A 23,606-nucleotide genomic window follows, 5' to 3' on the forward strand; every position below is an offset into this window, starting at 1 on the left:
CAATGTGGTGTGTTCAGGTAGCACGCCTGGCTGTGTGGTGTGTTCAGGTAGCACGCCTGGCTGTGTGGTGTGTTCAGGTAACACGCCTGGCTGTGTGGTGTGTTCAGGTAGCACGCCTGGCTGCGTGGTGTGTTCAGGTAGCACATCTGGCTGCGTGGTGTGTTCAGGTAGCACATCTGGCTGCGTGGTGTGTTCAGGTAGCACGTCTGGCTGCGTGGTGTGTTCAGGTAGCACGCCTGGCTGTGTGGTGTGTTCAGGTAGCACGGTCTGGCTGCGTGGTGTGTTCAGGTAGCACGCCTGGCTGTGTGGTGTGTTCAGGTAGCACATCTGACTGCATGGTGTGTTCAGGTAGCACGTCTGGCTGTGCGGTGTGTTCAGGTAGCACATCTGGCTGTGTGGTGTGTTCAGGTAGCAAGCTGGCTGTGTGGTGTGTTCAGGTAGCACGCCTGGCAATGTGGTGTGTTCAGGTAGCACGCATGGCTGTGTGGTGTGTTCCGGTAGCTCGCCTGGCTGCGTGGTGTGTTCGGGTAGCACGTCTGGCTGCGTGGTGTGTTCGGGTAGCACGTCTGGCTGTGCGGTGTGTTCGGGTAGCAAGCCTGGCTGCGTGGTGTGTTCAGGTAGCACGCCTGGCTGTGTGGTGTGTTCAGGTAGCACATCTGGCTGTGTGGTGTGTTCAGGTAGCACGCCTGGCTGTGTGGTGTGTTCAGGTAGCATGCCTGGCTGTGTGGTGTGTTCAGGTAACACATCTGGCTGTGTGGTGTGTTCAGGTATCACACCTGGCTGCGTGGTGTGTTCAGTACCTCATTATTAAGGCTCTTTATATCTTAATGAGCCCTTGTGATATGTAGAGAACACGCTCCCACTGCGGCCTTTATGTAGCTTACAGTGTTCATGGTGTTGACAGATGCATCCTTGCATATCAAGCTATTGAATGAGTGTTTTCTTTATCAAATATAATTAGCTAAACATTTAGTCAATTGCATGGTCTCACACACTGTGTTACAGCAGCCACACTTCTTCACTGTAGCAGACGATTTTAGCTCAGTTACACTCTGAAAACTGCTCTCAGTTGTAATTTTACAGTTTGGGGATTATGGGTATCAGTGAGCTGCCTGTCAGCCCAGTCTGCTGCTGAAACACGCCATCCTCTCCTCTTACATATTAAAGCGCAGCCCAGACAAGATGATGAAACCACTGGCAATGTCTTGTTTACCAAAAGCCCCTCAACTGTCTCTGAACAGTTTACCCAACGTGGTGGGAGGGGGAAAAGCAAAACACGGACAAACGAGTCTCCAAACGTCAAAGACTGGGCTAATTCAAAGAGAGACATGTCTATGTCTCAAAATAATTTCTGTGCAGTCAAGACTGAGCGCAGAGCTCCCTCTGGCTCACAGGGCTGTTTATGTAAGTTCAGCAGTAACTGAAGCAAACTGCACTTTACTAAAAAGGATTTCTTGTCACTTGTAGCAACTTTAAAGCAATAGCAGTGATTTCTGTCAGTGTCTGATCTGCTGTGTTCCTCCAGTGACGGAGTCATTCTGGGCTCCTTCTTTCTAATGACGCTGACGATGGTGTGGCCGCCCTAACACTTACACACACATCACACCTAATGTCCCCTCTTATATTCTGCCTGCACCGTTAGCAGACATTTCCTGACATCCAGCATCACTGTGTCCAACAGAGACATCTGGTCATGTGGCTGGTTCATGGGTTCAACCTTATGCATTACATACATAAATAACTGTAATAAAGCAAAAGTAGAAATGAAATAAAACAATATAAGAACAGATGGATCTGTGTGTGTCATGCTTCGATCCACAGTCGTAACTACAGCAGCGTAATAACACGAGACCTCAGTGTGAACCCTGGATGACACTGTGTGATGACTGCTTGTCCTAATTGAATGATCAGCTGAATTCATAAAGGTGAATCTTGCTTCTGTGCATTTCCTTATGCAGGGTAGTAGAGGACAGTAGAGGTAACTAGAGTACAGTAGAGTACAGTAGAGGATAGTAGAGGATAGTAGAGGACAATAGAGGACAATAGAGGATAGTAGATAACAATAGAGGACAATAGAGGATAGTAGAGGACAATAGAGGACAATAGAGGATAGTAGAGGATAGTAGATTACAGTAGAGGACAATAGAGGATAGTAGAGGACAATAGAGGACAATAGAGGATAGTAGAGGATAGTAGATTACAGTAGAGGACAATAGAGGAAAGTGGAGGACAGTAGATTACAGTAGAGGACAATAGAGGATAGTAGAGGACAGTAGAGGATAGTAGAGGACAATAGAGGACAGTTGAGGACAATAGAGGCCAATAGAGGATAGTAGAGTACAGTAGATTACAGTAGAGGACAATGGAGGAAAGTGGAGGACAGTAGATTACAGTAGAGGACAATAGAGGAAAGTAGAGGACAGTAGATTACAGTAGGGGACAGTAGAGGACAGCAGAGTAGGGGAGAGGACAATAGAGTACAGTAGATGACAATAGATGACAGTAGATTACAGTAGATGAAAGTAAAGGAAAGCTTAGTCATAACCAACAGTGTGAAGAAGACAGATAGTAGCACAGGTAGTCAGTGATGCACTGTGACTTTCCTTTGTTCTCACTGTCGGCAGCAGAGCAGCTCCAGAGCAGTGCACTGGGTAAACAGTGCGAGCAAACAATTTGCAAACATCATGAAAAGCAATAGAGAATGTGTGAGCCTGAAGTGTTCCTGAGGGGAGGCAGGAGATGATCTACAACACTGATGATTGGCCCGTGGGCCACAGGGAGAAAAGCCAGAACACTACTTCAGCAAGCCCCCAGTGCTGGGCTCTGCCTATTGAAAAGCCATGAATCAGCAGAAACACACACACACACACACACACACACACACACACACACACACACACACACACACAGAGAGAGAAAGCCGAGGGCTGATGAGACAGACAGACTGCATGCTCAGCTGTCTGTGTGGGGGTTTTATGTACTACAGCATTAAAATGAAACACAATGGACAGAGCTGCCTGCAGTCAGAGTGGGAGGCTGCTACATATCTGTACTTATCTGAATATACACATGTGCCTGCCTTCATACATTTATTTTATAGTATATAACATTCAGTACAATAACCCTGCTGTGAACACGCTCTTGTATGCTTGTACCGTTTGACTGTCTGAGACATTACAGTTATCACTCTGGTCTCTGCAGGGGAGGTGTCAGAGTCTTGTGCTTGATGACAACCTGACAGTGATTATGAGCTATTATTATATCATCATCTTCTTTTGTTTCTTTTATTGAGCAGCAGTCCAAAATCTGGAGATATTCAGCCTGCGTAAGACAAAAAAGAACGCTGACAGAGAGACACTGGAACCAGAGAGTCCGGTTCAACTTACTTCAGGGGTCTTCAACATTTCAGGCCAGGGACCGACAGAGAGGCGGAGCAGGGACCTCCTGCTACATATATTGTATACAGTTGTGTTGAATATTAAACTGGGCGTTGCAGAAACATATCGAACAGCCTGTGGTGCATGTACGAACAAGTCAGCAGCAGCTTCAGCATGGCTAACATTAGCATGCTGGATTTATTAACTAACACACCTGAACTGTAGCAACACATGCAACCTGCTAACCCACTGCTAACATTCACTGTTGCCCTTCTGCCGCTCTTCGCTTTCTCGTGTACTCTCCTTTTGGTCTGTGGTTGCTTCTTACCATGGAAACTAGCTTTGCTCGAGAAAAGGCTGGACTGTTTGGTGGAGGTGTGAGTTAAGCGTGCTGTCAGATATCTTGCTCGCATGACTGTGACATGTAATCACATGAATGAAATGATTTTTGTTGTTTTGGCTTTACAATAACAAGATGTTGGATTGATGTTGATGATTCATTTCAGCCACATTTAAATGTTTGAAAAATAAAACCTACAAGATATTATCAATAATACCATAATTTGACGCCCCCTGCTGCAGTAACTCTGAGACGCCACTAAAGGTCATGGACCGCCTGTTGAAGACCCAACAGGGTTGACTTGATTAAATGTTTGTTTATGATGGAGTGTGAGACATTCCATGACTCAGCGCAGAGTTATGCCTGATATACTTTGGAATACCTTTGCCATATTTGACTGCAGTTCGTGGCATTACAAGCTCATATGCTGAATTTATGTCATTTGCTGATGTTTCCTAGACTTAGAAGTCAAATTCCTCAGCGGACACATGTATGTACCTACAACACAGTGACAGTTGATCCTATCATATTTCACCATATGTTTCACCATTCCCAAATGCTCTGTGAATCATTGTCGCTTGCGAGGGCTTGTCAGTGGTGTCGTCTGGGTACCATCTGTGAATGATGTCACGGTGGCTGACAGGTGATTGTGACTGATTCCCGAGTTTGTTTCCCAAGTACACACACTGCACAACTTCTGCATTAATAAATGTCTGCACACTCTTCATTTCCCTTCGCCACAAACATAGTGCTTCTGACTTGTAGCGGTTGCATTCTTGTTTGCATTGTCGTATCTTTTCTCCACTTAAATAGTGGACTGGGTTAAACTCCACGTTAAATGTAGCCACCTGACCGTTGTCCTTTTTGTCTCCTGTGCAGGGTGCCAGAGGGAGTGATGTCGACAGGCGAGGAGCAGGATGGTGAGGCGGCAGCGCCCTTGTACGTGTACGAATCCAAGGTCCACTGTGCCAACGTGCTGTTGAGCCTGGAGGAGCAGCGGCGGCAGGGCATCCTGTGCGACGTGACCGTACTGGTGGAAGGAAGGGAGGTGCGAGCACACAGGGCCGTCCTCGCCGCCAGCAGCCGCTACTTCCTGCAGGCCCTGTTAGGGCGCAACGGGTCACCTGGCGAAGTGGAGCCTGTCATTAACCTGCCAGACAAGGTAAAGGGCCACAGTGAGAACAAGGACAAGGACACTCAGTGGGCTCCACAGGGAGTGGCAACAAGTGAAAATAACCTTGATGAAGTTGTCAGTGTTCTTACAGTTTGGGCTGGGAAACTACAGACTTACTGTATATATCTATCTGATCCTCCCCACTACAAACAAAAATGGGCGAGAAAGAATTATTATGGGAAATACAACCAATAGCCAGTAAAACCAGAGTAGATCTAGTGCTTCATACATGAGACTGAGTCAGGACATCTCTACCTCAGCTGCTACGATTCTTACCATTCTCTGATTAGTCTGTGAGATGTGATGAATTATAACGGGGCACACTTTTTGTAGGTCCTCCTTTAAAGGGAGTCATGAGGTAAAGTTAAACACTTCCTACTTCATCTTGTCACTGGTTGTCACCGTGTGCAGAATCATGCAGTGAAATGAAATATCAAACATAACTGGCACTCAAGCTTCATGGTGTTGATGGAGGTCACTGTCTGAAAAACAGAGCAAGCAGAGAAGTGTATGAAAGTTTACACCTTTTGATTCAGAAATGTTAACTGCATCAGTCTAGAAGCATGTAGTGGTTTTTAGTGTATGAGAATAATCTGCAGTGACAGATAATGATTTATAAAAACATTAGCCGCTGTGTGTGTAGTGCAGGTCTACCAAATGTCACTGACACCAGAGAACCACTTTGTTGGGCTTGTCAAGTGAAAGCGACCAAGCTCTTTCTTCACTTGTGGAGAGTTGGTTGAGTTTTTGTGAAGGGCTCTGTGTTGAGGTGCTCTCGTTTAGTCGCACTGTATCCTGATCCATGGGTAGGACAGACCAACTTATGGAAGGGGGGTGAGGGTTTCACAGGAAAGGTAGCACATCACGGTGAATGAGAAGACTCATAAACCTGTATGTGGGTTTGGGTTGCTGGGTATTGTCCTAGTGGTCATTCTGTAGATGGGGAGCATTAGTGAATAGAGCATGATGTGAGCCGCAACAGGGAAACAGTGAAGTAGACTCATAAGTAACCCGACCCTACCCAGACTCAGTTATTCTGTGCTATACACTTATCAGCAGCCTGACTGTGGCCCAGAGCGTGAAGACCTCTTCACAGCTGAAGACGAGTGTGAATGAGCATGACAGTGTGACTGTGAAGCAGGAGCAGGAGGGAGCTGACGTCAACTTCCTCTGGTAAACAATCCAGGAGGAGGACACACAATGAACTGATGGGTTTATGGAAACATGTTGGGCATGAATATCAATGTGGTCACCTTGTCAGTTGCTGCTGATCAGGGAACAGCTCCTGATCGAGTGATTCATATGTCTGTGTGACTCTACCTTATACAGGAATCGCTCGCACAGGCCTCCACCGCGAAAAGTCCATCCCATAATAATTCCAAGCAGAGCTTTGTTTCTCACGTACTGTCCCATCACCCAGCCTCTCATAAATGACTGGAACTCATTGCGGTCAGGGCTAAACACAGTGGGATGTGGCGTTACATGTGCGAGTCTCTGGCAGCAGAGGAGCACCAGTCGCCTTGGTCTCGACATGTTAGTAAAGAAGACTGTGTTCAGCTGTTAACACCTGACATGTTTTTCTCTTAGCAGCAAATAAAATGATTCACTTCAACATGAGTCAATGAAGCTGTCTTCACCTGCAGCACAACAACTAGCCTGCTAGTTAGCTTGACTGCTAGTGATAGAAAAGGTTTACAGAGTTTATTTAAGGGTTTGGCTTGACCGCTCAAGTATTTGCTTGACAAATAAAACACAAATCCTGCAGTTTATTTGATTTGTGCTTTCTGGCATATTATAACAAAATCATACTGCTGGTCAGCCAGTGTGGAATAACATGATTAATATTACCTTTTAAGATAAAGTGTTAAAGATAAGTGTTAATGATCAATCATGTGATTGATCATCTCCATCTCTCTCCGGTCATCTCTCTGTGTGCTGCATCTCATTAGTGAGGCTGGTGTGAGGCTGGAGTGCAGCTTCTGTGTTTGTGCACAGGAGGCAGCAGCTGCTGACGCCAGCTGAAAATAGGCTTACACGCACACCACTATACACACATACACATATCTTTTCATGTTCGCTCACATGCACACACAGCAATATGGAGTAAATGCATACATACAGCAGCACATACACCTATATGAAGCCATATAGTGGCAACGCTTCGTGTAGGGAACAAGAAGGAAACAGGGGAGCTGAGCGGGTGAGAGTGGGAGAGAAATAAGGATCCAGGACAGAAGACACCATGGGGGATTATTATGGTGAAATGACTGACAGTTAATTGAATTGGTGGTTCATACACCTCCACCTCACTGTCCCAGTCTTTATTCTGTTTTTACACAAATCGAGTCACAACGTTGTAACACACAGCAGTCTTCTTCTGTTACACATGATGGATCTCTCAGAGTAGGGCTGGCTTTAAAAAGATAATCTTCAAGCAAATGATCTTATAAACACTCACAGAATCCCACAATTGAGCTGCTTCCTGTGGATGCATGTTAACACCTCGCCAAATGTGGGTAGTTTTTCCATTTCCAAGGACAATTATTTGTTTTCAGATTTTCCTTTGTTGGCCTACATAGGTTATTAATAATATTAGTATTAATAGTAGCAGTTGTAGCACTTAGCATTAGTAGAGGTCCTACCATTATCATTGTTGTTGTGATTGCTATCATTTAAACTATTGCTATTGTTTTTATTTTTGGTTATTAATATAAAGTGATAATATTATCTTTATCTTCATGAGGATAATGATATGTGATGGTGTTGAAGTTGGTGATGGAGTGATACTAACAGCACTAGTGCAGTCAAAGGTATAATAATAATAATAATAATAATAATAATAATAATAATAATGATGATGATAATAATAATAATAATAATGATAATAATAATAATAATAATAATAATAATAACTATAATAATAATAATTATTATTATTAATTATTATCATCATTATTATTATTATTATTATTATTATTATTATTATTATTATCATTGTTGTTTTATCAAATCAAATCAAATCAGTTTTATTCATATAGCCTACAATCAGAATCACATTGCCTCAGAGGGCTTTACAACGTGCACAGTGAACGGCATCCTCTGTTCTTAAACCCTCGATTCAAGTGAGGAAAGAAACCCTTTAAACAGGGAGAAAAAAGAAGAAGGAAGAAACCTCAGGAGGAGCCAAAGAGGAGGATCCTCTCCCAGGACCAACAGACATGTAATAGATGTTATATGTACAGAACAGAACAACAAAACACCACTAGACTTTGACAGCGTTCTCCTGGGTGAAAGTCCTGTTCCTGTTCACCCAACCCCTCACCTGGGTCTCCCTTCTATGTGCACTTTGTCGCTCTTTATACTACTTCACAAGACTTCCTCCTTTAATGCTGTAATAATTACTATGGCCACTAGAGGCCGCCCCATAACAACGTGCATTATGGGTCGTAATCAGCCACGTTCACAGTTATATGGTAATTGTTCTCATGAGGACAGCTGTGCTTACAGTTTTACTATACTACACAAGAAACCCTGCGACCATGTAATGGTGGAGTTTGGCCAGCCCCATGTTTCTGACTGTGCGTTTCAAATAGTATCATTGCCTTTGCCTTCCTTTAGAGCTGCTGTAGAAAATGGGAATCTTCTTGAACATTTACTGACTCTTAATAGATGCTGAAGGCACTGACAGTGAAACTGTTCTTTCATCTCATAATTCTTCTCTTCTGCCCTGTACAGGTGACAGCTAAAGGTTTTGCTCCACTGCTCCAGTTTGCCTACACCGCCAAGCTGGTTTTAAGTCGGGAGAACATCCATGAGGTCATCCTGTGCGCTGACTTCTTGGGTGTTCACAATCTGGAGGACTCTTGCTTCCGCTTCCTTCAAGCCCAGCTGCAGAATGATGACCAACATGCCAGTAATAGCAAGGTGGAATATGATGATGACATCACTGCCGAGGATACAGTCTTTACTGATGCAATATCCTTGGAGAATTATACAGAGATGAGGCAGCAGACCAATCATGTAGCAAGCAATGTATCACTTCCCACTGACCTTTCTCAATGTCCTAAATACAGGAAATATCAATACCAGATCTGTGACAACAAGCACAATGGAGACGACCATCATGGCAGTGACGATGTTATATTGTCCCACCATACCTCAGTCAGCCCTGTGAGCTCACAGCTCGCAGACAGCAGTGCTGCTGCACAAACTGTCCTCACACCCTCCAGGATCAAAGAGGAACCATTTGTGTTTGAGGAAGAGGGCGATGAAAGGAGTGGTTGTAACCCAGAATTGTGTACTGAGGAGGTACTGGAGATGGAGCTAGAGGTAGAAGGGGTTCCAGTAGTAGCTGAGCACTCTCCGAGCAGAGGTTCACCCTCTTCCTGTCTGCGCTCCTACCTCCAGAGAGGTGGCCTGGATCTCAGCGACATGCCCAGTACCACCATCCAGCAGCTCCTCACCAACAGACTTTCTCTCAACCACTACAGGGAACTGGTCAAAGACAGACAGAGGGATAAGAGGGAATCCTTGGATCGAGTGGACCTCAAGACCGGAATTGCAGATGTAATGCCAGCAGCGCTGACTGGCAACAGCAAGAGCATGGAAAGGCCAGCGTCCAAAGCCTCCTCTTCTAAACATGAGGGGGAGCTGGACAGATGCAGTGTCATATTCTCTTCAGCAGCTGGAGAGCGACAAGTGTTGGCCCATTCTTACATGGATGACAAGTTCAGAGAAAAAGTCTCAACCCTGATGCAGGTAGAAGCTCCTTCTTCTGGGCGGTCTTGCCTCACTACCAGCTGCCCCATTCCCATCAAGACATCGGCACACTCCCCTCCTCCTTCGGAGCCCCGAACCCGGACTTCCAGCTCCCGGTCCTCATTCTCTTACCCAGAGGACACAGGCAGTGGTAGCTCACCTTCCAGCCTTCCCCACTTTGACTTCTCCTCATCTCCACACTCAGGCTCCACCTCTGGACTGTCTCACTGCCTGACAGGGGTAGTGGATCAGAGGAACCCCCACAGTGGAGAGGTGGTCTTCTCTCAGGGTTGCACCACGATCAAAACTGAACAGGGATTCGGTGCCAGTGGTGGCAACTCCAGTGATGAATCCGGCTCTTTCTCAGAAGGAGATAGTGAAAGTGGCCTCTCCAGAGTCTCTGGCCCTGAGGTTAGTATGCCTCTTAATTATTCTTCTTGACCAGGATTCTCCTTTTGTGTTAGCATCAAGGTAAATTCAGCTACTCCTTACCATTAGTAACCTGACTGAGGGTGGCATTATTATGGATCTCAATGCTTTCTTGCTAAGACCTGCCAGACTATGCCTCTGATAGGTTGCCTTTGTTGGTTGGGTTGGTAAGTCTAAGACATGAGCAGTGAAACTGGTTAATGTAAGAATTTTAGGGGAAGCCATTCAGAGGCACAGTAGGGCTTAACCAACAAGTACTAGCCAATAGGAGGCACAGAAGGCAGGGTCTTGACAAGTAAAGCATCAGAATCCAGAATAACGCCTGCGAGCAAGCGGAATGGGATCAGAATCAGTAATCAACAGACACGTCCTTTGGGCATTTTTTCTTTACTTCTTGTTTTACGATGGTGATAAAACCATTGAAATGTTTATGTGCCACCTGCTAAACCAGACTGACTCTAAGTAGAACAATGTCATGAGTCATCAGTCAGCTGACTCAGTAAAATCACTCAGTCTGCAGTTATTTACAGACTGCTTGTACGCAGTCAGAGTTTCTATTGTGCAGATTTGCCAAAATGTTTGTTACCCATAGTTAACTTATTGACTCCATGGTAACATGGAAATATATTGTTTCCCAGAAGCCAGGATAGGAAGCCTGTTACCAAAAATACAGTCTGCCAAACTAAACTCAAACAGTGAATGTGGTTAAAATGACACCAGCTCAACGTCAGCCTGTAGCATTTACTCAATTAGGTGCAAATGAGAAAAGACAGAAAACATTCAGAGAATGATGTCAGATATATGTTGAGAGAGACTGAGGACAGTGTGTCATCGTCTCTGCGGGGCTGTCAAACTAATCTAAGCAGCCATCAAAGCTGCAGTGTCACTTTGAGACAACTCTCCACTTGTGCATTATGCATATATTCTACACGCCACTATATTATGGCACATCACTGTCAGCTGAGTACATTTGATATAACCGGGTGTCCCTGCTCTGCCTCTCCGTCAGCGAAGGTTCCTTGGACCTGTAATTGCAGATCTGTTACAAATACTTCTGTGAGTCTACAGATCTCCTTTTTTTATTTTTGTGGAAGGTGTATTATATTTAGAGATGAGTCATTTGCACACGGATTGCTGATCTGTTCACACAGATAATACTAGGAGAGGTCAATCTCCATAGATGGCTGTTCTGTATTACTATCCTTTGTACAGTGCCCATAAGCCTCTTTATAAACACACGGAAAACCAAAAAACAATGATGATTTGACCCCATGACACCTGCTCAGCACCCTTCTTTCTTATTAAGCAAGCATCTCTCCATACATTATTAGTTTTTTTTTCTCCAGTCTCACTTATGAATGGAATGGTTTTCAATTCTGCAGTAGATCCTGTTTCCAAAATACCGACGACCTCTAAGCAATAACTGGCTCTTATTAACCTCAACTGTAACGCTATAGTCCTGTTAGCGGCATGTATCATTGAATTTCAAGCACATTCGCAGTGAGATTTACGGCTGCGACTATTCTTAGACAGTTTTTTTTTTCTCTCAGGAGAAATGACGCAAACCCTCCCAACACACACGCCTCGGATTTAAAAGAGCTGTATGGTTCCCTTGGTGATGTCAGCACATGTGATATCTGATGAGATGTGAGATGAGTCTCTCTCTCTCTCTCTCTCTCACACACACACACACACACACACACACACACACACACACACACACATACACACACACACACACACAAAGGATACTGGCTGTGAGTGCTTGTGTCCTCTGGCCTGTGGATGAGTCAGTGAAGATGTGTTGCAGATGTATTAAAGGTGCTCAGTTATCCTGAATAGACACACTGCAGCAGACACCAGTTTTCTGTGTTGAACTGTGTTTTGACTCACTATAAGCTTCATCTCACAGATGTTCCATCCGCTGCATATATTCATATCGGCATGTGATTATAAGTTTTCTGTCTTCACTACTGACCAGGGGCGGTTCTAGGGGGGGGCCAACAGGGGCCAGTGCCCCCGTAACTCTGAGTCTGGACCCCCCTGTGGCCTGCATCAATAATACAATGACAGATTTCTTGCAATGATTTTGTTCTGAAGGGAAAGGCAGAAATAAAGTGTCTCAGCAGTTTACTACCCAATCAAAATTGCTGAAATTGTAAACACTGCTTTGTCTGAATGAGGGATTTATCCTTTTTTCCGGGTTGTATGTGCCCCCTAACAAAAAAGCCGGCGCCAACCTGGCCCCCCTATTAAAACTGGTCTAGAACCGCCACTGCTACTGACTGAAGTCATCCTGCTCTCTTGTGCAATGTCTCGGTGAACAAGCGAGTCAGATTAGTAGACAGCAGAGACGTGTGGAGCCTCACATTGTTTCCTGTGGTGTTGCATGTCCACCTACAGAGGTCCACACAGCTGCAAAACATGATGTTAAACCCCACAAACACGGATTTGAATTTTGAGCAAGTGGAGCATAAGTTGAACTTGGAACTGGAACAGGCAGTTGTGTTATCAGATGGAATGTGGGAACATATTTGTCACTAATATCAGCAGGGGATTAATTCAGTGTCTGGCAGTTGGAAATCACAGCAGTGTGGCTCTGTCTACCTCTTTAGAGCAGAGTGAAGTACAGCTACAATGATTAAATCATTAGTGGATCCAAAAACAAAAGTGCCAGCTACTTTTATAGTTGATTAAATGTGTCATGGGTTTTGACGGTTGGTTGGACAAAAGAAACAATCTGAAGACGTCACTTTGGGCTCGCGGAGATAGAAATGACAATTTTCACAATTTCATGGCATTTTACAGGTTGTGTTCATGTGTTCTTGTGTTCAGCTCCTGTAGTATACTGTGTGTGTGCGTGTTTGTGTGTGTCCCACTTCTTTGCCCTGACCCAGTTGTCTAACCCATAGAGCGGACACACACACCCCAGGATGCCCTGTAGGCAGGTGGAAGGTGTCCTGTCCGCGTTCCCTCCACCATCTGCTCCTACTGACCCCAGATCTGCCCTCTCAATGAGGCCAGCCCACCAACACACCCTCCAACCCACAATGCACTGCCATTTTGCTTTTTTCTTCCTTACTATGTATTAATAAGGACTTACAAGACTTGGATAGTATTTTTGGTGTTGACATTCTTGAATATTTTCTTATTCAAGCCTTCTACTGATTATTGTACAAGTAACTGAGTCATCAGATATAAAACATACAGAGACCGGGGTCCTGTTTCACTGAGTCAGGCTTTTAAACACAAGGAAGCTACACAATCTTACAAATCTTGTTTCCGGCCACCTCAAGGACCCTGGCTTCTCTAATTCAGGTCCCGTCAGTGCACATGACAGATAAGAGCCGCATGCATGCAACACCACCACATCCAGAGTGATTAGATCAAACTGTTGATCCTTAATTTGATCACTTCAGGAAAAGCACTAATCGACTTAGGTTAAAGATCCAAAATCCAAACTAACTAAATACAATCGAAAGTAACACATGTTTCTGAAAATAGACATTTAAACTATAAATGATTGTGAAAGTATTTCATAGGCTTTGATATGGTTAAGATTTTGGTGTTAAAGCCTAGAAAAAGTAAAAGCATAAACCTGTAGATTCATTTCTAACTGACAGTACCTTAAACTTACCCACAGGACAGTAAAAAGCTCTGAATGCTGGTATAAGTGTCAACGTTTATAATGTTTGCAAAAAAGACTGACATGTGAACAGTGCTTCATCTGTAAATCCGGAGGCCCTGAACACAGGCAGGGTGCTGTGCTTGTTTGCTCTCTTTTCTAGAGTTAGAAGGATCTCAATCTCATGTCTGTGTATGAAATACATAGCTGGAGTTGATGTGGTTAGCATTGTTTAGCATTAAGTGTTCTGCCTCCATGCACCACACCTGAAATTCCAATCTGCAGGAATAAACCCCCAATTGAATTCATACTCTCCACAGATAGCGGTAGCATATCACCAGAGACCCCCTCTAACTGCTGCCAATTGGGTTCTGTTTATACATCAACAACTGACGCTAGTGTTAGCTTTTTAGCATCTAACTTTAGTAGATATCTCTGCAGCACAATACATAGACATCTTTAACATTAAGGTCAAAACACTTATTTCTTGCCATTCTCTTCATAGTTTTAGTAGATTTTTTAATGTCTAAACTAAAATGTGTACATATAAACCTTTAGCACACAGGCATAAAGTGATAATGATGTTCACCTCGCTCTCAAAAAGAAAGCCAAGAACATATTTCCCAAAATAGTGAACTAATCCGGGGCTCCCAGATCTTTCACTCTGTCCTGTGTTCTGTGTTGAGGTGGCCAACACACTGTGGACTTTGCATTCAGACTTCCATCCTGCTTGTGAGTCATATCCTGTTTTCTTTAGATCATATTCGGGTTACGGCATCTTCATGGCACTTGACAAACCTCGTTCATTCATATCGTAACAGTATCCAATTTTGTGACTGTCTGCCTGCAGGTGTGTCCCTGTTTCTCACCATCTCAGACGATATGTTCTGTACCAACAACGACTGTTCAGAAACCAGGACAAGATGTTAACACGCCACAGTATCCCAGTTTCTATCAATTAGCATATCCAGGTTTCTCAAAACCGGCATTAGGTGTAATCCAGATGTGTAACAGCAGCCAGGGGGCGCATGTATTGATCATGTGGATGTGCTGTAGGATCAGACTGACCTCAATCAGGATGACGACCGTCAGCAGTCACTTTACATTTAACAACAGTATTCATTTGACTTCCTGACAATGCAAATGTTGATGTGAACGCTTTACACCAGCAAGTGATGAAAGAGTGTCTCAAAGGGTACGCACCATGTTAAAAATGGAAACCAGAACACCGAAGAGCGAGAGACACAAAGAGAGAGAGAGAGACAGAGAGAGAGAGAGAGAGAGAGAGAGAAAGAGAGAGAGAGAGAGGCTGGTGGGAGATTTATGACCATCCGAGGCTCACTTTGTCATTCCAACCTTATTATGTGACTGCTGAGAGTCATGGAGCTATATATAGATGTCTATAGAGTAAAGGACAGGCGGCACCTAAACACACACACACACACACACACCCACCTCTGTTCCCATCCCTCTGTTGTCAGTGAATGATGTCATGGTGTACTGGCGGCAGCACTGTGCTGAACACTGCTGGTATGAAGGAAACAACAGGAGCTACTGTAGCTGATGTTCAGTGCTGCACTGTGACACAGATCAGACACACAGCAGCGGTGGTAACCACCGCTCATCAACACTTTGATAGAATAAGTGAATGGTGCTGTAGATGGCAACAGCTACGGTGAATAAATGACAGAATAGCTACTGTAAGAGCTCAACGTAGCATGCACAGCATGTATACATACGCAATCCATTCAGAGGACAGAACTGAAGGAAAGGTTCGAACCACTCAGTAGACTAGAGTCAACCGCAGCATGAATGGCTGCATACTAAATTATTCAACTAAATAATAATAATTACAGTAAATTGATGCAATCATTGGTAAATATATACAAAATGCCAAAAAATACACAACCCATTAAACAGACAAGGAACTTAAAGGAAGTGGATTTCAAACAGTGAAGAAAGAAATAATGAATGAATCAAAAAGTGTGAAATGTTGCACCTGGTGGTGAAACAAAGAGCTCTTCCTGTTTTCTCTTTGTGCCAAAGCTGCTGGAATAAAATAAGCAGCTGAACACTGACACCTAGTGGTTTAACACCACACTGCCCTCCAGATCCAGACAGAAACGAGGAGCTCAGTGTGACGGGAGCTCCTTATATCACTCAGTTAGACTTGGATTCGGATCCTCAACCCGAGAAAAAGTCCCGCTCCAGCCTCTGCAGAAGTTTCATCAGCTTAATGTACTGAGAGTATCAAAGTCAAAACAGTCACAATGTAGCAGAAACATGTCAGTCTTTGGAAATGATAAATATGATATAGTGACATCAATATTATAAGACTTGTGTAAGTGGTCAAAGAGTTTAGCTTTGGTTTCAGAAACATACTGACATGCATCGTCTGCATACATACATTCACATCAGGCCGGCACCCGGACGACGGATCATGTGATAGTGTTATGTAGTCACAAAATAATCCCCACTCAAAGTCCACTTGATCAAAGTGATTGATTCTGATGAACAAGTAAAACCTCATAAATGGTCCTCTTAGGTAAAGCTGCCCTTCCCCGTGGACCAGATCACCAACCTGCCGCGCAATGACTTCCAGATCCTCATCAAGATGCACAAGCTGACCTCAGAGCAGCTGGAGTTCATTCACGACATCCGCCGCCGCAGCAAAAACCGCATCGCCGCCCAGCGCTGCCGCAAGAGGAAGCTGGACTGCATCCAGAACCTGGAGAGTGAGATCCACAAACTGGTATGATCGTATAACACACACACACACACAACACAGGTCGTATGTTGGCTGATGTTTGATCGGAGGTGATCTGAGGAGCGAGCAGTCTCTCTGTCACGCTGACCTGATCAAACTGTGTTTTATGAACCCAGGTGTGCGAGAAGGAGAAGCTGCTGAGCGAGCGCAACCAGCTGAAGGTTTGTATGTCCGAGCTGTGGCAGAACCTCTCCTTCCTCTCCCAGCAAGTGTGTCGGGAGGTGCAGAGCCCTCAGCCACCCCCCGTCTCCGCCAGCATCGACCTCACATCCAACCCACCGTCGCCTTCTTCTGACGAGGGCTCGTCCGGTCAGGGGGGGCTGGAGGATAGGCAGCCCGGGGTGGTGGTGTCAGAAGCGGGCCAGGAGAAGCCAGAGTGTCCGCTTGTGCTTGGATCCACCGAGGAAGTATGTAGCCCCACTGTAACAGTGGATTTCTGTCAGGAGATGACTGAGAAATGCACAACGGAGGAACAGAAGAGACAGAACTGTACTTAGAGTGTGGAGGCAGACACACCTTGATATATAAAGTATTTTGTTTCCTTTTCTAATGGATGACACAAGTGTTGTCTCCTCAGCAATACTGTTGGACAGGTATCTTTGGACTGGCGATAAAACAAAAGCACTGGCAGCTTCCTCTCTCTCCTCTCTCTTCTTTCTCTCTCTGTCTCGTCCTGACCTTCTCTTCCTGTCAGCTTCCCTCCCTCTCTCGTGCATCGTGGGAGGTTAAACTCAGGGATTCTTCAGAATGTTCACTAGTGTCCCTGTTCACATGTACATACACTTTACTTTACCGTCCTGTCAAGTCTTGATAATTACTCCAGTACACACCATACAACCGAATGTGCTAAATAATTCATCTTTATTTACCGAATTCATTGTCAGCATACGTTACTTTTGGTTCATTAGGTACTAGCTTAGCATAAACCGCCACTGGCTCTGTTGAGAAACCTACTGATCACAGACTCTGAGGCAGACTGAGAGACACACTGTCTCTGTGTGTTTGCGAATAGAAGTTTACAAATGTATGATTTTGCATCGCCAGAACTTTAGCTAGCTTTGCTAACTCAGTCCTGACTCCACCTCTGTACTCACAGACATGGCAGCCTCACAGCTCACTTTCAGAAGTTGAACTCATCCTTTAAATGATACAGCATATGACACATTAAAGTGCTTACCTTCAGTGACTTAACAGTTTTAGTGATCCAGTAGTTGTTGAGTGACACAGGACTTTAAAGTAAAATGTTACCAAAGGTGTGTATTTTTAAACTTTTGCATTCGATGAACTCACATTATGCAAAGTTGCTTCTGTCAAGCTTCACTTTTGCTTTTTCTTGTACTCAGATGGACATTTCTACACATTTCTCTTCTCCCTTCTTTTCATATCGATTGTGCTAAGAGACGGGACGACATTACAAAGTTGAAGCACTGCCCAGCTCATCCAGGAGGTGACACAATGTAAAATGAGTCTCAAGCCAATCACATGGTGTTCAGATAGAGGAAAGGTCACTTTATATTCCTGCTGACCATTTTCCAAAGTATGCTGCCGTGTTTCTCAGTAGATTTCATTCATATCTGCTCAGTCTGGTTGGAAATATATTGAGATCATTACATGATTTCATACATGTAGTCAAACTGGGTGTTGTTTTTTTGTTTTTTTACAGGTTTTTAGTTTTCCAAGCATTTCTAACAAGGCCCTTGATGGCTCCTAGACAGGACTGTGTCACATGGTAATAGTTATAGGGAAATACAGACCAATTGGTACAATTATATTTAGATTTCAATGTATTGGTAATGTAACCTTTCTTCACCAAACAAGTTTGTGTAGTTGCACATTACAGTCAAGCATACCTTGTGTGTAATGCATTACATATTCAGAATGAAGTTCCCAACAAATTGATTCACATGATTACGTCTAAAGTGATCTCGTGTCATTAACATTTAGCAGGTTTACCCAGAAAAATAAGAACTGCAAATTGTAACTTTAACATCATTTTCTGGTTCTTTCTTTGGAATAACTGACTGGATGTTCACTGTATTAGAACACAGTATCTATTTTTATGTGATTAGTATCAATCAATAACAGTAACATCCACAGAAATTAGATTTGTTCTGATAAACAAATCAGTTTTTTTTTCTTTCAACTGTTATTGACAGTTGACTTCAAACGTCCACATATTTGGACATAAGACACAAAGACAAATATCAGGTAAACAGTGAATGAATGAAATGAATATCATATAATTTCTTATCTCAAGAAACTCTCCCAGTCGATTGACACATTATATATGAATTTAGAGTCAAATGAATGACACTATGTGGTGCTTTGGAAAATGGATAGTTGGAATGTAAAGTATGAATGATCCATGTTAGATGGGCTGAACCTGAAACACACTGCTGTGGTCATTTAGAGATATACTGTGCAGGATTTTATGGTCAGAATAAATGTACGTCTTTGCAAACCACGGACATTTATTTAATGTTGCAACTTAACATTTATCTGGTTTCACTTTTCAGTGTTATGTAATGAAGATAAAGACCCTTTGCTTCAGGTCTGCTTAGGTTTAGCCACAAAAAACACTTTGTTATGATTAGGAAAACATCGTCTTTTGGCTTTAATAAAACCTCCTCTGGTCACCACAAGCGTGGCTGGAAATATTCAAGGCCTCCCTAAAACTATCCAGTTGTGGCATGCTTGAAAATGTAAACAACTTTACGCTAAGCTAGGCTAACTTGTTTGCAAAAAGAAACCTAGAAATCCTGCATAGTTGACCTTAAACAACAGCTTAAAGAAATCATAAGTGCTCTTTTGGATCTATTTATTTATTGTGTTATAAGTAGTATGAATTTAGTGTTTGTTCTTATGGTAATCATGTATTTAGCTGCACTGTTCTTGTATTGTACATAAGACGAATATCCCTACTAAATGTATTTGATACAGTATGTTGGTGTAGGACACCTACATTTTCAAATTCTCACATCACATATGAATTTGTTGGAACACGCAGCAAAATGATCAATCTGAGCGAACAAATCAGCGTCCCTTATAGTGTATGGTGTGGAGTTCAAACAAACACACTGGCACTTTATTGATTTAGGGAGATGCCAAATTCATCTGCTGTTGAAAAGTCGATGGTGAGGCACGTGGCAGGGGTGAGTGCTGCTGCCATCTGCACTGTTGCTGCCCAGCACTCTGCTGCTGCACTGTCGGCTACACAGCCCATTGTGTTTATAGCATTTGAATACTGGATGTGTTTTTTTGGATCAGCGTGAAGTCAGGTTTAGCACAGGAAGCTCAAACTACAATCTAAAACTGCAATATTTAATTGCATTCGAGTTACCAGGAATTCTGTCAAGGGCTGCTATTATTCTGTTGGATTGTTCCAATATAAAATGATTGGATTTAAAACGAAGATGAAAACCATGTGGATCAGTATTATAATGGCAGCCCGGCCATGCTAGCTTTAACACACTGAAATGAGCTTAAATGTAAACACATGAACAAATGTGCTCGTATTATTGAAGAGACCTGATGGTGCCCATGACATCACCATAGGACCCGTTAGCCAATGATCTTCTCACCAGAATGTACTAAATGTTCAGAGTACACTGAAGAACACGACTCAGCTGGTTTTCATAGACTTTAATTCCTTAATGTGAACTTGTTAATTTATTGATTTGGACTGTTGTCCGGGGTTGGGTGTAGAGGAAATGCATAGATGTAAAATGTAGGTAACAACCCTTTCTTAGAATGGAGTTGTTAATGGCTGTATATTTTTTTTTTCATTGTTGACAATTTCATAAAAAATAAGTCTTCATTTACAAGTCACACATGTACTTAAGTTGTACTATTTTAACTTAAAGGGGTGTGAGTATGTTTACAATTGTGTGTACTACCTGTTCTTCTTGTTTTGTGAAGATACCATTAAGACCTTGAAATAGGTTGAATAGAAAAGCTGATCATTTTTTATTTACATGAGTTAAAATTGTTGATGACTTTGTGAGAAAAGTGCAGCTACAACTTCTTGCCTTAGAGGTTACAGAGGCCGGACTATCCAGTAAGGGAACAGGAGTGTGACATTGCAGCTTTAAGCAGCTGTGTGTCCACAGTGTCATTAACAGTCAGTGAGGCCCCTCTGCTCTGCTGTTCAACATGAAGCCTCCAGAGGGGAAGACAACCAGTGGAACTGTATTTCAGACTCTTTCTTTCACTATTCATGAAGTCCCCCTTGTAACAAACAGTGGCATCATCGTCTTCCCCTCTGGAAATATGGAGACCCAGTGTCCAATATTAGATCAATTAATTAACAGTCATATCAATACATACTGATAAAGTATGTAATATCACCATTAAACTGTGAAATAATTACACAGATTTAAATAGACAAAACATGTTCAGAAAACATTTTTAATTAAAAACTGCTCAAATGGAAAAAAAGGCCTTCAGTAAAAAGTAACTATGAAAAGAGATAATAACAGGATAAGTTTTAAAAAGTAATTGGATTTCCTTTTTTTTGTTTACAATTTCATGACTACCTTGACATATCGTTTGCATTTGATATATATTTTTATAATCTATTTGTTCCATTACATCCTATTCGATTCATGTAATATTGGCCATGTGGAACTCTATCCAGTGTTGTTGTGTCACAAGGGAATACACCATCATAGAGGACCAAACGTTTAAGTTGACTTGATGGAATGAATCGGTTGCATTTCTGTACTTGAGCTAAAGATAACTGAAGGAAGCTTCAATATGATTCATGTATGGAACATGATTAGAGCACAAAAATTGAATTTTGATGAAAAGTTACTTTTCATAATCATTGTAAAAAAAAAAAGAAGAGAGTCAGGTGTTTAAGGAACTGTCTGACATTAATATTGAGATTACTAATCATTTATTCCTCACAGGCCCCAATCTTCTTCCATACAGCTGTTATCAGTGTCCAGCAGTATTAGTTTACTCATTAACAAGGAGCATCTGTAAGCTCAGCGCAGTATGGTGATAATAGAATCTAAAGGAGCATACCAATGGTTTCTTTCTTGTACTGCAGCAGCCCACTGACTGCCAGTTCCATGTTCTGTTTTATTACTGCTGACTGTGTTATTATTCTGTAGAGCCCAGCAGATATCTGAAAGATGCCTTGATGTTGTTACTTCATTTCAGTATGATCTAAAAATGAACTGGTGGAGACTTGAAACTTGCCTGAGTTAGCTAATGCGTCACATGCTGTTAATGCTGCCAGAGCTACATTATTGTTGTAAAGTAAAGCAGAAATGTCAGATCAATCTTCACTAACAACTGCATCACAGTACTCCAAAACAACAAGGGTTATTAGTACACGCTGACATGATGTTCACTGTGTGGTACATGAGCTAACGAAAGCTACTTTCAAGTCTCTGCACACTGATAATCCATCTGCACTGAAAAGCAATAGCTGCCTTTACATCGTTAAAAAACACAACTTTAAATTGGAGAATGGCCACAAGCAGCAATGAACAGTAAGTACTGCAAAAAACACTGGTTTGGTCTTTTAAATTCCATTTTGACATATTCTAACAGTTGTTCTTAGCCATGTAGCATGTAGCACCAAGAGTCTGCATGTGCTCATATCAGCAGGTGATCCTCTGACTGTGTTCATCAAGCTCCACCTCACTCTAGCGCATCAAAAGCAGCAGTCTGGTCAGTGGCCTTACAGTTCTACGTTTGACGCTGTAGGTACCTCTCTAGTTTAACTTGTCTCAGTGCCTCTCCAGTGCAATAGTATAAAGACTGAGAAAAGTCCACATCAGCGGTGGTCAGTGGTTGGACGAGACATACCATGGAGTTTTTCCTCCAGTGAAGAGGGTTCACATCTGCTTTGGACCAAGAGTGATTTGTTTTTAAGTTAACCAACATAAATGACATAACTTAGGTAACTTAGGTTGACTAAATGTTGTGAACTGCATCACTTACACAGCTTACATTACGTTAGTTACTTGACTGACTATAGCTATTTGAACCCTAACATGATCTTTCCGTGAACCCAACCAAGTTACTCTGGTGCCTGAACCTAACCAAGTAGATCAGGTTGCTGAACCTAACCAAGTAGCTCTGGTGCCTGGAACTAAACATTTTTGCTAAGTTAATGTGGAGCCCTTCACGCACTGCACTGACACTAGAGGGGTAGATAGAGCGTCATAGGGCGTTTGAAGCTTGAGCCACTGACGATGCCGAACTCCCAGTGAGAACGTGTTGGTTCATCAGCAGATTGGAGGAAACTCTGCAGACTCTTGGTCACTGCAGGCGTGGCTGAGAACCAGCGCTTCATACCATATGCTGTTATATTGTATATGAAATCAGAATACTCATGTCAACAAACTACGATTCTGAACAGCCAATCAAATGGCTGTAACAGTGCTTTTTCTTTTTCATGGAGTAGAAGAGTTTCCACTTTTGGACATGTCAGATTGAAGCGCTACTGTGGGCACAACAGCTATGGTTTAAACCTTGAGCAGTGGGCATCAGGGAAGAGTTTTCCCTTCTGGAAATTAGTATTTTGGAGTCAAATGCCTTTCAATTTACGACAGCACTCAGTGGCACACTAAAGGAAGTACTTATCTAATCCAATCCGTTTACAGAAGGGTAATTGGGGCCACTTGGATCTCAGATTCTGATTTTCGAGCTTTTTTAAGTTAAGTTGAACAGACTCTAAGCACTTATCTACCTGGATAATTCAGCATACCTCTTCTTATGGGTAAGGACTGTATGATAGACATGTAGACAGTTTATGTGGCATTGTTTCTAACTTTTTACAGTGGTTACTTCATTGTATTTGTATATTTTGGTGAGCCATTTTTAATGTGTCCTTTTTTTCAGTACCTGCAACATGACTGTTAAATGCAGACTCAGCATTTTTGATTTCCTTTTTTATCTTTGAATGTCCAAATGACCCGTGTTTTGTTTAGATCTTTTTGTAAATATTGTGCAACATGTCATGTTTTGTTTATTTGATATGAAAAAGGTTTTAAAGGAAAAAAAAAAACAGCATTTTGCCTCAGCAAGTTTTGTTGAGAAATAAAACAGAAAGCATGAATTCTCTGGCGAGGTGTTGGTGTGTGTACTTCAATTAAATATGTGTTGACAAAATGATTTCT

At 42.7% G+C, this 23,606-nt stretch overlaps 1 protein-coding gene across 1 annotated transcript in view; it reads left to right on the plus strand.

The window, feature by feature from the left end:
• Nucleotides 1–23,601, plus strand: part of bach2a (BACH transcriptional regulator 2a) — a 39,645-nt gene extending 16,044 nt beyond the window's left edge. The window contains exons 2-5 of the mRNA XM_030391518.1: nt 4,597–4,879; nt 8,627–10,060; nt 16,249–16,455; nt 16,587–23,601. Coding sequence (XP_030247378.1) covers nt 4,613–4,879; nt 8,627–10,060; nt 16,249–16,455; nt 16,587–16,967 — 2,289 coding nt within the window. The 5' untranslated portion in view covers nt 4,597–4,612 and the 3' untranslated portion in view covers nt 16,968–23,601. The remainder of the gene's footprint in view (nt 1–4,596; nt 4,880–8,626; nt 10,061–16,248; nt 16,456–16,586) is intronic.
• The last annotated feature ends 5 nt before the right edge of the window (nt 23,602–23,606 follow it).

Source organism: Sparus aurata, chromosome 16 (genome assembly GCF_900880675.1).
Source record: "Sparus aurata chromosome 16, fSpaAur1.1, whole genome shotgun sequence".
NCBI lineage: Eukaryota > Metazoa > Chordata > Actinopteri > Spariformes > Sparidae > Sparus > Sparus aurata.